The sequence below is a fragment of the Galendromus occidentalis genome, unplaced genomic scaffold (assembly GCF_000255335.2).
Source record: "Galendromus occidentalis unplaced genomic scaffold, Mocc_1.1 scf7180000077515, whole genome shotgun sequence".
NCBI classification, from domain to species: domain Eukaryota; kingdom Metazoa; phylum Arthropoda; class Arachnida; order Mesostigmata; family Phytoseiidae; genus Galendromus; species Galendromus occidentalis.
Window position 1 is genome coordinate 751,361 of NW_003805503.1, and position 14,380 is coordinate 765,740.

At 51.3% G+C, this 14,380-nt stretch overlaps 2 protein-coding genes across 2 annotated transcripts; one reads left to right on the forward strand and one right to left on the reverse strand.

The window, feature by feature from the left end:
* The first annotated feature begins 2,275 nt into the window (after nucleotides 1-2,275).
* On the forward strand, nucleotides 2,276-4,536 carry Gnpnat (glucosamine 6-phosphate N-acetyltransferase). Its single transcript, XM_003747239.2, has 5 exons — nucleotides 2,276-2,907; nucleotides 3,181-3,243; nucleotides 3,500-3,630; nucleotides 3,847-3,908; nucleotides 4,187-4,536. The coding sequence occupies exons 1-5, from the start codon at nucleotides 2,748-2,750 to the stop codon at nucleotides 4,332-4,334; spliced, it is 564 nt and encodes a 187-aa protein (XP_003747287.1). The 5' UTR covers nucleotides 2,276-2,747; the 3' UTR covers nucleotides 4,335-4,536.
* A 1,397-nt stretch (nucleotides 4,537-5,933) lies between these two features.
* Nucleotides 5,934-9,494, reverse strand: LOC100905988 (transcription factor pangolin). Its single transcript, XM_003747287.2, has 3 exons — nucleotides 9,247-9,494; nucleotides 8,913-9,139; nucleotides 5,934-7,282 (listed from the first exon to the last, which is right to left on the reverse strand). The coding sequence occupies exons 1-3, from the start codon at nucleotides 9,492-9,494 to the stop codon at nucleotides 6,762-6,764; spliced, it is 996 nt and encodes a 331-aa protein (XP_003747335.1). The 3' UTR covers nucleotides 5,934-6,761.
* Between the last annotated feature and the right edge of the window lie 4,886 nt (nucleotides 9,495-14,380).

Sequence of the window (14,380 nt, forward strand, 5' to 3'; positions counted from 1 at the left end):
GCTCTGGAATATCAAGTCTATCATGAGCTTCAAGATGACACAGTGATCCAACGTCCGAAGCAGGCTCATGAAGAATTAGAAGATAACCAACCTCGTTCGTCGAGGGGTATACCGAGGTCCCGTTTCGTCTCCCACTGAACTCCTCAGTTTCCTGACTGCTTCAATTCTGAGGCGCCTCTGGACTCGATTCCCATCGATGAGATCCGAGCCTCCATCAAGCCCGCTGAGTTTAAGTGCGGAGAGAATCCACCGGTACCCCTCCGCGACTAAGTTTCATACAGCTGTCTTCCATCCGAAGTAAGTGGGTTTCATCACGCTTTCTGTTCTTCGAGAGGAATCTACGGCACAGGAACGAAGAGATAAGGGATTACTATTCAGAGTCAGAGTCCGCCGGTGTGTTTCAGGAGCCGGCTTTCATCAACATTCGCTAGAAGCACTTCACGAGTAGCGATTCGAACTCGTGAGGGCGAACTCTTTTGAAACTTCGCGCCACGAATCGAATCTTCGCTCGGTCAGTGTCAGAATGGATTATTATCGATGGATGAACGGCTCGAGCGTAACCACGGCGTTATTCTCAGCGGCAGGACTCACGTCGGAAGTGCTGTTCGCAGGGATTGGCGGGAGTTTATGGGCGAGTTCGTGGGAGATAACTCCTGAACACCACGAACCACACGAAAAGTAGGCTGTTGTCGTCTGTTTCGCTCTGAGCGTGACGACAATGATGACATTGATCCATACAGGAAACGTCGACTGCACCAGGCGGCTCGCTCTCCATTTCGATGGATTCGTCGAGTGCATTACTTTTTCCATGCGAATGTGGGTCGCTCGATTCTGGGACGATGGGACCCTCTCCGTCCCCAAGGAAGGTGTTCGGTACAGAATATTCTCTCATCGCATATATCGTCGCCTGGGTTTGCGTGTGCCTTGTCTGTGGACGGTCGTCAGACGGAGTGACGGTTTACTCCACATTCCAACCTCCCGAGTATTCGAGCTCTCGACCAGAGATCTTACGGGAAAAACAAACACAGAGGGAATATAAGGATCAATGAGTCCTCGGAAATATCTGACGTATTATCGAAAAGAGATGTTCACAAGTACCGAGAGAATTTGAAGAGAAGTATCCACGCAGCACGCAGCCGAACGGCCTGCTATCGACCAGAACAAGCATCCCGACCGGAGCAGGAACGCTTTGTAGAAGGACGGAGACGCTGCGGTTCCTAGAAGCGAAGTCGAGTTGACATCGGATAATCCCAATCCGGATGTCGGATTGGCTCCCCCGAACCCCTGATGCGATATGTGTACATTATTGATCCCTCTCGCAGCGTCCGTCTGACAAGCTAACCACCTCAGCGATAAGGAGACGGATCTACGAAAGACAAGGAAGAGTCAAACATTCCGAGATCCTCTGACTCGCGACAGCTTGATTGAATTTTCTACCGGCTCGCCGCAGCCCTTCATTGTTCTCGCTTCTCGACGTCTTCGCTCGTCCTCAGTGTTTGACCCTCGCGAAAGTCGCCGCTTCCTACAATGAGTCCGCTGTCTCAAATCATGCTGCAACACCCACCGGGGGGGAAGTGGTGCTTCCTCCCCAATCTTCCGAAGACTTTCCCGACAATACATCACAATACATGGATTTCCATTGCAGCGACTATCTAGATCCAATCGATGAGGAGCTGCCATATGTCTAGCGAGGACCCTTCCACCCAGATATCTCGCGCAGAAGCTCGCGCGATCTACGGAAACGAGCAAATGCAATCTTGTGAAACCAGCAATGGGGCCCCAAAGGTTTTCCGGCGGACGAGTCAGCCGATAGGCGGTCTTGAATGTCTCCAGTATCGTCCTCGACAAGACATCAATGCATATCGATATCGAGCATGTGCAATGTGACGTAATCTCCGAGTTGTGGAATGATAGCTCCGCTTAGGCCGATTTTCTCAGCTCGAAACACATTGGATATTCCCGGAGTCCACGATGAGAGGGTGTTCTTGCCGTTTAAGGCGATAACTAACGGCTCTTTCTCCTCTCCACCCTGTCATGCGCGGCTGTTCTGCCGCAGAACAGACGGTTCTCGCTTGAAAGCCTCGGAATTCGCGAAGGAAGCTGCAGCACATCGAAAGCTCCGTTGGAACGCGCGACCGAGGACTGTGCGGGAGGAAAAATCCTCCTTCTGAATATCGCTCGAACAAAATATTCTCGTGCTTTGTTTTTGTTCAAATATCGGTGAGTCTCTGGGGGAGGCAACCTTTTGGCTCACTCTGGTGGTCACTTCACCAATAATTACAGAGCGCTATCGACCCGTGTGGCGAAGCGAAGCAGAACATACCGATACCGCTTTCTGTGGCCTTCTCACATTTTCCGGCGCTCGAATTGAGGCGCCAAAGTGAGGGGCGAAAGACGGGATCAGCTGAATCAGCTGGCGGAGGAAGTGCGCGAAGTCATTCCCTGAAAGCGCCGGGATGCACCCGGACCGAAATGATTGAAGTGCTTCGCGTCCGCGGAAATCTCGAATACCGCCCTAACTTTGAGCAGACGAACGTGGTCCCAAATTGTGCCCGAAAACCGTGGATGCTGATGGTGGCCGGAGGGAGTTCGCGCGAGGATGATAAGCTGAAATCGAACACTCGGCGTAACCTTTGAACCGTGATTTTTCCCGGCGAATGATGTAATCAAACGGGCCCTCCGCGTGCGCCTGACCGAGTTTCCGTGACGGAGCTCGAGAAGGATGGAAAAACTCGTTCTTTTAAGAAATGTGTGAGTTTCTTGCAGTGATGTCACAGAATCTCGGCACCCCGGATCCCAACTTCGATCCGGAACTGCTCTTCGATCCGGAGCTGCTCTCGGATCTTGCGCTCAGACCTGCGGAAGGCTTGGAAATTCGACCCCTCAGGAGAGACGACTATAGAAAAGGTACGACTCTCCGTACCGCCGTCGAACGTGCTCCGAAAATTCCGCTGATCTGAGACCCTTTCATCGAGGAAACCGAAGTCGGCAAGGAGTTGACGCGAGCCGTCGGCGTCGCGCTCTCATGTCGAGCAGTGATATTCGAGCCTTTGTCAGATCTTGAGATATGATCTATTTATCGCTCAAACATTGCAAATCAATCAAGGGAAAATTCCTCTTCGAACCTCCGTTTCATCGATCCAGCCTTCATCCTAATCAGAATCGATTCCTATTCCGAAGGTTTCCCTGAGCTTCTCTCGCAATTGACGACGGTGGGCGATTACGACGAAGAAGCATTCAGAGGTACGCCAGCCAGAATATCCTATCCAAGTCCACGATGTCAGCGATCATAATTGGTCCAGCCTTCCCTTTTTGCCCGGATGCCAAATCGTCCTGGTGGGCGGTTCGCGGGTTTTACGGTACCCATGGATGGATATACGGATAATTGGACAAACGCCATTGAGCTGGGACAGCCGAAGCTAGATACAGAAAGAAAGCAAGCAGGAGCCAATCGCTTCGATCGCCTTCTTCCCTCTTTTGAATCATTTATCTTCCTCAGCCAGATTCGACGCGATGCGGAGCTGCAAACATCACTATTTTGTCACAGTTATCGAAGACAAACGAGTTGCAAAAATCATCGCCGCGTCCACCCTGGCAGTCGAGTTGAAGTTCATTCGAAACTGCGCTTTGGTGAGTGAGGCTCTACAGGGGCACAGCAGTTTTTCCTCATTGGGATCAAGGGAAGGGCTAACTTGTTGAGATTTTTCTGGAAGAAATTCTCTCGAGATAAACGAATGTGCATATTTTCTGGACGAATTCGAACAATAGCTTCAGCAGATGCTGTCCGATGGCGAGGTCGGCGACTGCTTCTGAATAACATTCATTCATGAATGAATGGATTTTCAGCGTGGACGCCTGGAAGACGTTGTGGTGAATCAAACATACAGAGGGAAAAATCTCGGCCGGATGTGAGTACGCCGGTGACTGATGATCCTGGTCTCTCTCAATCACAAAATATTGACGCCTGAGTCAGGGCATAGAATGGGTTTCGGCTGCATCTTCCGCTGATTTGACCTCCGGCGGAGTCTGGGGAGTCTGAGAAACAATGATGCTTTTTCGGGACGTTTGATCCTGGAATTTCATTCCGACGAAGTCGCTCGAGGCGCAGTCAGCGATCGACCCATAACTCGGATCGCCCTCCTCCAATCGTGTAGATCACCAAGTTGATGGCATATTTTCTTTGCAGAATCGTTCAGAGTATCGTTCACTTAGCCCGTCGAGTCGGCTGTTACAAGTTATCGCTGGACTGCAAGGATGATCTCATAAAATTTTACGAATCCTCGGGCTTCAAGTGCGAGGCGGGGAATGCCAACACCATGATCATCAGACTCTGAATACAGTCCACCAGAGAGCCATTCGATCCTCTGAGTCGAATTTTATCGAAGTTCGCCGAGAGCGATGAGTCTCACGCCTCCTATCACATGCGCCCAAGCTGTTCAAATCGCGATATTCTGCCCGACAATTTATGAGGAGGATGCGGGACCTTTGCTGAATATTTTGTGATTTTTTTCGTCAATAAACAGAGCTGCTTCCGGTCCTCCGACAAGACCTCCTCAATCCGAGTCACAGGGTCTGAGCTGAGAGAAGATCCGCCATCCCAGCAGCGTGTGTAGACTAGAATGCATTTTGCTTCACGCCGCCCTCTCGTGAAATCTCCATTCTGATGATTTGCTGTTGCCTGATGATTGCCTGTTTTTGGAAAACGATTAAGAATAAGCATCACACAGCAGTAGCTACTATTGTTGGATCCGGAAAGGCTCGAATTTACCCATTGAGCAATCGCACATTCAATTGTGCAAGGGGGAGGCTCGCCTATGAACCCCTTATCCAATCTGTGTCTGGATCGAGGCTTCTGAGTATTTGTGACAATCGCAACTTTCCCCCGAGCTCGTTTCCCCTGTCAGCCATTGACATCCTCCTACCGCACGAATGGGAAGCAGAATCTGATTCTAAATACTTGTGCCAGTCGATCGCGAAGCAAAGTCTCACTAAGACTCTATCGTTCTCGCCAGAACCAATCCGGTGCCTTCCCGGGGGAATACAGAGTAACCCAGTTAGCGCGGAAACACAGCTTCCATCGCCCCCGTATATAGCTCATGATCCGGATCTCCGAAAACGGCTCTGGCTCCTATGAAATTTTTATTCAGATCGGCGGGAGGCTTCCATCAGTGCCGCCCTGCATCCACCAAAGGTCGAGGAAACGTATATCTCTGGGCGATCACTGAAACGCAAGTAACGTTCGCGCGATTCCGTTGTGTTATCTCCGCCTCGATATTGTAAAAACTCCTCTCGAGAGATAAGGAAGGACGGACTCCTGGGACGTTGTAAAATGCTGGAAGCCACCGATGCCGAGGAGCTGTCGCGGTCCTCCGTACCCACCATAGCCAAGAAGGTACAACATGGGATTTCGCCGGTAGCTCCGGAGCGCTCCAAATCCTCGAGCTCTCCCCGATGACTGGAGCTACGAAGGAATTCCGAGGGGGGGGGTGGCGACGCAGCTTCGCTATCGCAGAGCTCGGAGTATTTGTGGGTTTGAGGCCGGAAGCCTTGCATGTCATAAGAATGCGATAGAAAGATTGATGAAAAATGGCAAATGCCGATCCTTGACGATCCCAGACCGACGCTTGACGATCCTAGACCGATCCTAGACCGATCCTTGACGATCCTAGACCGATCCTTGACAATCCTAGACCGATCCTTGACGGCAAAGAACCGCCGGGGAGGGTCGAGCCCTCGTGGCTCTCCCATGCGTCGCTTCTGTCGCAGAATCCAAACAGAAATCCAGAGATGTCCCCGGTTGATCCGCTCTCAGACCACAGCAGGGTGCAGACAGTCGCAACTCACGAACTTCTCCTCGGAGACTCTTATGCCTGAGAAATAAGCAGCCACCCGCTCCCACCGAAAACGAATCCTGGCCGATGGAGTAGACCTTCTTTGCTCCGGCTGAACGTCTGCTAGTGCTCGTCCAGAAGTTTATTTTTGACAATGGGCTCGACACTCCTTAACATGGTTGACATTTACTGTATGGGATCTTTCTGTCCGCCTTTTCAGCGCTCGTTGAAGCGATTGCACGCGGCAGACACGCGCTCGTTACCTTCGTATATGATACAGTTTGGATTCAGGATAGAGGTCGCATATCTGCTAGCAGTCTCTTGGGCATGTCTTACGAGAGATGCGTAGTTAACAAAGAAGATATTGCATCTCATAAACCTAGGAGCGGATCTACTTTGACACTTTCCCGTACATCTGGAGTGATTCCGACTTCTGCTGTCGCGAACCACTATACGACCACCTCATGCCAAAAGGAGAACACGGGGTTTCCCAAGCCTGAGGTCGTCGAGCCGCGGGTTCGTTCTTGATATCGCTACTCTCAGCGCACGCCGTATGCACGCCGATCGTGGCCGATGGTCTCTGATGGTGACCGGTGCTCTCCGGTTCAAGGCGCACGTCGCTGCCTGCAACTCGTAATCTCTACGCTTGCTCGTCCCCGACGGCTCGGCGATCCAATCTTTATTCTACACATCACCTGTATACACAGTACTTTGTACAGGGGAGGGCTCAGTCGTATTATGTACATCCAGCATGAGAAAAAAACCGCCTCATCGGCCTGAACTGCCGATTCCGTGGCGGCACCGTTGCTCCTCTACGATCTACCTATTCTGAACATTGGCTCAATTCCTAGTTTTCTAAGCTCGCTCTAAAAGGCTCTTGGAGAGAGTTCCTTCAGTCATACATGCCTCCTGGCTCCTTCATGTCACTCACTAAGTCACTGTTAACAAATGAGGGGTTTCGGTCGAAGGCGGAGTGAGGATGCTCTCGACGCCGAGCATCGGATGATCTTGAGGCTCGCGCTTGCAGTCCGACTGGCTCGTCAGTTGGTGGATGCTCAAAGGATGATTTTTATACGAGGTCGGCAACGGCAACGGAACCCGAGGCGACGGGGGCATTGGTAGCGAAGGCGAGAGGAGTGGATGCTCATCGTCCGTGCAAAGGGATTGAGCTCCAGGACTTCGATGCATCAGAACGCTGTCAGGAGGCGTCGGAGCCTCGACAGACGAAATATTCGGCTCGTCGCTATCGCTATCGCTGTCAGTATCGTCGGCTTGATTGGGTGACGGCCCGTTGGAGGACGGCGCATTCGACCCCGGGTTGTTCGAGCCGGGGTTGTCGTCGCCGCCGAGGAAGCGGGAGCACTTCTTTTTCCGTCTACATGGTTTGCACCATTCGCTCTGTTGGTCGAGGCCAAATCTCGCTCGGCATTTCTTGGCGCTGTTGCTCACGTCTGGAAAGCAAAGCAATGAATCTTAGCACTGGGAACGCTCAGGAACTCGGTGTTTCCCACCTATCACGGCAGCGGAGAAAAAAAAATCGTCTATGTATTCGATAAATCTGTTAGTGGGAGAAAGAGCAGAGGACAGACAAAGATGCGAAAGAGGGAGACTGGAGCGTCTCGAAAAGGGAACCGAACGATCCGGGACGGAGCGACATCTTCCTTTCCGTTTTTCTTTCCGGCAACTATGACACTTACTTGAGGCGCGTGGTGGCACCGTTCGGTACCACCTGAATACTCCCTTTAGAAGAGCAGCATGCACAGAGAAATTTCGGTAAATATCGGAATTCGTCAGTTAGTTCACAGACATACAGGTTAATGAGGAACCGAGGAAGAACAACAACTATGTCATCGGCATCGACAGGAACACCACCGACAGCAACAACAACACCTACGACGACAACCATCGCAGGAACAATTTCCTTTCCCAATCGATTCCGGCGATTCCCGCACCAGGAAAAGTGCCGAATTTCCCTCGCTCTCAATCAGTTTGAGGACGCAAATCGTATCGAGTCTTCGAATCCCAGCCTACCGGGTCTCATTCACGGTGGGGAATTTATTGTGTGAAGCTCACCATATCGGTGCAATGAGAGGGGAATCGAAACAAAAGGGGTATTTATATTCCTCTCGATTCGGAAGAGGGGAATATAACGTCGATCATACTCGGTTATGTCATTTTCGAGCCCAGACCAAAAGATCCAACCAAGAGCGTAGACCGAATGCGGCGCGCCCGAAACGAGGGCGGCTGGCCTCCAGACTTTTCAGGTATTAGTTTCTCTTGGTCTCGTCTTGTCTTCGTGGAGCCAAAGCGACGCTCTTGAGGGGTGTAAGAGGGAATACCTCAACTTACTGTTTGCATTAAGAAGTCTTTGCTTTTTGAAATTATGATTGAGTTGTTCATTGAGTTGATAGAGATGGCCTTCGGCCGTGAAGGTGTCGGCTGAGATGCGCCGCGCTTTCCCTTCGTCAGTAGAGGAGAATGTAGGTAGCTGGCCGCATGCTACGTCATACCGAAATTCTGAAAGCGGTTTTTCGCCTCTGTTAAGCCAAACTAATTCCGACAAGAGAGGGACCCACCAACCAACGAGGAACGAACGCGTCTCCACTCGTGCGCACGTGAACTGAGGGCCGAGTTTTCTATTTTCGAGTTTCTCCGAACTACGAATCGAATCACGACCTCAAACGATACTCGACACTGTTGATAGAGTCCGCTTCTAAAGCTGCTGCGTCCCGCATCGTCGGTTTCCCTGGCACAACTACCTACATTCTCTGAATGGATTTCATGCAGAGACCGGTTTATAGGTCGCTTATTGATCAAGGGAGGGAAACGAGGAGGACAACCGCCTCAACTACAAGCATCACCACCACGCGGACATCTCCGATATCGGGAACGGTACAACGAATATATGACAAGTGATCGATTCTCGTCTGACGAGACGGGGGCAGTGGTGGAGATGGACATAATGAGGGGAAGGGTGATTGGACTCGGAAGAGAGTTCAGGGAAGGGGTTAGGTAAGGTGTAGGGTAAGGTGGGGGAAAGCATGCGATTGTGAGCGATCGCGTCGCTGGTCTTGAACCAACCTGCATCGTGGATCCGTTCCTTCTTCTTTTTCTTTTTCTTGGTGTTAAGGGCATAGTTGTCACGCGCAGTCCACCCGGGATACAGCTGCATATGCAGCTGACGTTCTTTACGTGCCATCTCGTAATATATTGACTGCTCCTCTCGTGTCAAACTGTGCCACCGCCGACCCAGAATCTGATTGATTGCAGCGCTCTCCTTTAACGTACACTCGGCCACCACCTTGGCTCTGCAGGGACAAAAATTCGTTTAGTTCGGGGGGAAATTCGATCTTTCTCGATATTGCTCTCAAGAGATACTCGGTCGAGGGTTTCTTACGGCTCGAGCAGAACTTACCGCATCTCTTTCATGTATAGCATGAACGCATTCAGTGGCTTCTTAACGTGCGTTGATGGTTTCTGGGACTTCTTTTCAACGGTTCCATTGCTGCCGTTCTCTACTGAGTTTTGATTTTGACTCGATGAGTTGTGTGAGGAAACGAGTGAGCTCCTCCTAGGAGGCGACGTCGCCGAAGGAGCCATCGACACCGGTAACGCCGCTTGTCCAGCGCCGTGCTCGAATTTGTTGGTGTACATCGCCGCCATTCGTCTGAAACTTCTTGAATATTGACTCATTTGTTCTTCAACGTTTTGCACAGCTCGTGCAGAACCGAGATCAAACAGAAAACTACAAAACATGATCGCAACGAATTGTCGAGCTTCCGAAAAATCAGCGCCTCCACCACGGCGCAGTGCATTCCCCCAGAACGAGCTCAAGGGCTGACGAGCAAGCGAGCGAGACAACATGAACTCAAAGCGAGAAGTCGTAATCTAGTCCCACAATGATAAAATGAGAACTCCACTGACTCCCCGTCACGGGAGAAATCGAAACAAAGTCCGGGTTGCGGGGAGAACATTCTCTTTTCCGACAATACGGTCTTACCCTCCATCGGACTCGTGCGGACTGAGCGCTGTTTGTTCCAGAGGAGAACTACAAATCGAAGATGAAGCTCACTAATCTTTCGAAAGTTCACTCTCGAGGAGTCCCTAGACTCGATGAAGATTGTTCCTATTCACCCAGATTCCCAACCCTCCGATGGAGAAAACTCCAGACAGCACCGAATCGATCATCTTCTTTAGCAGGAGACACGGATTCCAAGATGAGGGTCGATGCTCTCTAGAGCTCAAGATCTCCGGACTCGTCATGGAACAAGAATTCGATGAATTATCAGAAATCAACTAACCTTGCGGAATCGCTCAACGCGGAAGTGAGATCGCTGTGCTTCTGGATTACGGGAGGCGTCGGAGAGAACGGATGGTGTATTGCATGGCCCTGATGAGCTGCATGTGAAAGTAGGGAGGGAGTCAAGCCAGGGAGTCCGGCGCTCAAACTATACGATCCGAAGGAGGGCGTGCTCATCGACGAGTACATCGGCCTGAAAGAGGAAAAGCGCCGAACTCAATAAAAAGAACTTTAACCTGAGATGCTGCGACCAGGTTGGGCTTCACTGTCTCTGAGTCATTCGCTCGTCTAGCTTCCACAGGCGGTGGTAAAACGTTTTCTGCTCTCGGCCATCGCCGTAGGTGTTTTGCCACCGATCCGAAATCCGAGTCCCGCGCGCCTCATTGGAGCTGCGGATGAATCTCAGGAAGACACGGGACCGCTGAAATCGACCCGGAGTGCGACCACCGGCTTCTTGGGAACCTAGCCCGCGAGTAGAACCCCGCACAAACTAATAGATGGGAACGGACGAAATATCTGATTTCAGCGAACGAAGGATCCCGCAATGAATTCAGAATAAATTCGTTCCACGCTCCGTGAGCAACGGCAGCAGCAACCCTCGCCGAGATTTCGTCGGATCTGTTTCCACAAGGGGCAAGCAAAATCCAGTTTTAGCGCACCATGTCTACCGCTGGCTTTTCTCAGCACGCGAGCGTTCAACGAACAATTCTTGCCGCCGTCGGGAGATATTCGTCTAGATATCATGCAGTCGTCGCCGTCTCGACATGGAGGTCCACTTGCTTCGTTTGTTCGTCCGCTTGTTTAACCCGAAAAGCGGACGACGGCTGTGCCGCCGTCGGATTACCAAAAATTATTCAATATCGCTGGGACGGCGATTTGTTTTATTTGTTTGCGGTCAGCCGAAATATGTGCCGCTTTTTCTCCCGTCTACTCCGTATTCGATCGACGTTCCGTTGACGGAGCAGCCCCGGGCTTAGCCACCCCAGCGCTTCAAGAATTGCACTAGTGAGTCCATTAGTGATCATTGGCCAATACATTTTCGTCGGTTAATAATCCCTAATGATCACCGTCAGGTGAAAGGTGAAGATAATCGTCGGTATTCCGGTGATCTGGTGACTCGGGAGCACCGTTGTCGAAGGCATGAAACGCTCATGCGTCCTTCAGAGTTGTCGGAGCTGTCAATCTTCAGTCACGCCCGATGTGGTGCGCGATCGGCACAGAAAGCCGAGAGCCATGATAACATTCAACTATTCTTCAATCAGTCAGACAGTGACGCAATGGTGTTCGGCTATCCTTTTCCCCCATTCACGTTGAAGTCACTGGTGCATTTGTTGTTGTCGTCGTCGTTGTTACTGTTGATAGAGGCCAACCCCTGATTGAAGTTTCTCGGCAAACAAACCACCGTCCCCGTCACCGCCGCCGCTGCTGCTGCCGTCGTCGCCGACATCACCACCACCATCGGTCGAACCCCTCAAACGGTTCCCACGAACTACGTATACGAGCGACGACGTCAGCGAGACGCACATTTATACGGCTCCAAACTTTTGACGAGCTTCGCGGAAATTCCGGTAGGAGCTCAAGAAGGCTGGGAAGAGATCGAATGCCGAGCGAGTGACGCTGAAATTCGATACCCGTAATGCAAGAATGCAAGCGGAATCCTCAGACTGCTGCGGCTCGCAGCCCCCGGAGGAGTGATGGGCGAGCCCCCGCGTCTCGAAGACAGCTTCAGGTAGCTTTTTCAGAAAGAAAAAAGTCATACGAGAGCCCTTCGGTGGATGAGCGCAGGGATCTCTCGGGGCACTCGTTCTCAAACAGAGCGATCGAGGTGTCCCGACTCGAACTCGGGGTTGGTTGATCGGCGCGAGAGCAGCCGCTGCGGGGAAGGCCAATTTCGGAGACAGGCAAAATTCTTTATTGGCGCCGCGGAGTTGTTAGCACTCACTCCCTGTCGACGGACGCAGACGGGATCTTTCAAATGAATGGACTGATCTGCGGACAGATCCAACAATCTGCTTCGCCAAGGAGCGGCACTGGAGCTCTCTTGAGGGATTGCTACCTGACTACCGTTGCAATTTAAAGAGGAATATTCAATCATCCACATTCAATATCGTGAACGTCTCTTTTATTGGGGCCGGCTAGATCAGTCCCCGTCTCCAAGAATTAAAAACCTTGCTCACTCACCAGAATGCAGAGTTATACATCGGGGGCGGCGCATACTGTGAAGGAAGAGCCGGGTATACGGCTGGCCTTCGGATCCCTGCGAACGGAAAGTGATCACTCGTTAATACTGTTCGCTATCTGTTGCGAATATCGAATACATTCATAAAGCACGATAAAAGTCCGAATCATTCGCCCGATGAATGCCGGTACATATATCTTCAGAAACTCGGGAAAATTACACAGTTCAACGCGCATACCTAGCTCGTTTGTTTTCTGCAACAGACCGTGGGTTCTTCCCAGTTTCGTCATACCTAACAAGCGTTGCAATTGATCGAGAGAGCACAAATTGGATGAATAACAAATATTCTAGGCAAAAGCCGCGGGCCGAAACAAATATTGCGCCGATTTTTTGCTCAGAGTCGTTACGACATGCTCAAAGTCGTCGTCTTCGTTAGTTCTATGTCGGCTCGATTCTGACCGGTGAGTTCGCTCGTGTTATATGCGGTTCAAGATCGCAATCGCTGGTAGTTGCAGCTGCGAACTATCATGATTCCATCAAGTTAACCGTTATGATCATTATTGTACCTAGTGATGTTGATCACCATGAGTGCCATCGAGCTTATCGGGGACATGACATCAGAAAGCAAGCTCCGATCACGTGTGGGAATCCGCAAAATCACCGCAGGCACGACAAGAATGCGGCTGACCGCCGAAAATTCACGAAATATAGTTAGCGACCTCCATCATCTTAAATATCGCTTCAGCGATCCACCCCTTCGTCGACGATGTCAACAAAACGATTCATTGATTCATGGACAATCAGCCCGGAGCAGGCAAGATCTGGAAGTCGATCTGATGATGAATTTCCCCACCGTCCTGCTCCTAGGATCCTCGGGAACCATGATGCGGGAGATACGGAGCTGATCCAGATGCACCTTCCTGTGCTCATTCACGCTCCATCGAGGTGAGCTCTGAGGACATCTGCGGACTCTAATGATTTCTGGCTCGCAGTGGATACGACGTGACTTCGTGGAATTTCCGCTGCGATGCACTCAGAGCTGAAGCGGAGCATTTCTTGCGATGTCTGCGTGCGCGCGTGTTATCTACAGCTGTTGCGAGCGATGAACCGCGCACACATTTTTCTTCCGCATTGTATCTGAAGAACACGACGTTTGGCTTTGCGCCGAAGTCAGATCACTGCTCCCGCATCCGCCGCCGCAACGACTAGTGGATCAATCCGTTGGAATTCCACTACCGGCGAGCGGCATATGAGCTGAAGGGAGCTTCTGCAGTTGACATGGTGTGATCGAAGCAATTAATAACGCTTAATAGGAATCGATTGAACGTGGACAATCTCAGCGAGATATGTCACGGCCAAGCGGGGCATGCGCTTATTTTTTCGCTTACCAGCCTGCGCGCTCCGTCGCGTCTTCGTCGTCGTCTATCAGCCTTTAGTGCTGTTGCTGTCGTCGTCATCGTCGCCGCTTGCCGTGCGTCCAACAAACGATTCGACGAGTATGAACCCCAAACCGCATTTCGACACCGACGTCGAGGCGGTCACAATCGGCGGCTCGACTCACTATCATCGTCATCATCATTGTCATCATGACCATTTTCGTCGTTATCGTCTTCGTCGTCGTCTTCGTCATCATCTCGGCCACCTTCGTCATTGCCAGCGAAAGGCGAAAGTGTATCAAGTGACTGGAGCGAACCGAGGCTCTTAAGGATGCACCGTCAAAAGTGTCGGAGTCGATCTCCTCGCTGATCGATCACGCATAGAAACGTTATACGAAATTGAAAACTAATGAGTATCGTTCCGTCGCGCGACGCTAACCGACAAGTCAAATGTCCGGCTCTCCGACGTCCAGCCGGGAAAGACGTTCCTCCGACGACTGACAGACTGACCGTCTGACCGACGCGGCGGAGGCAACATTTTGCAATCACCGCCACAACAACGAACACAATGAGATCGACAGGCAAATTAAGCAAAAGTGCCACCCCACGTGAGACCGATAATCCCACCGCGGACGAGAAACAAAACAAACGAATTAAACGAGCCTACAACCCGAGGGGGAAATGGATGAGCGTG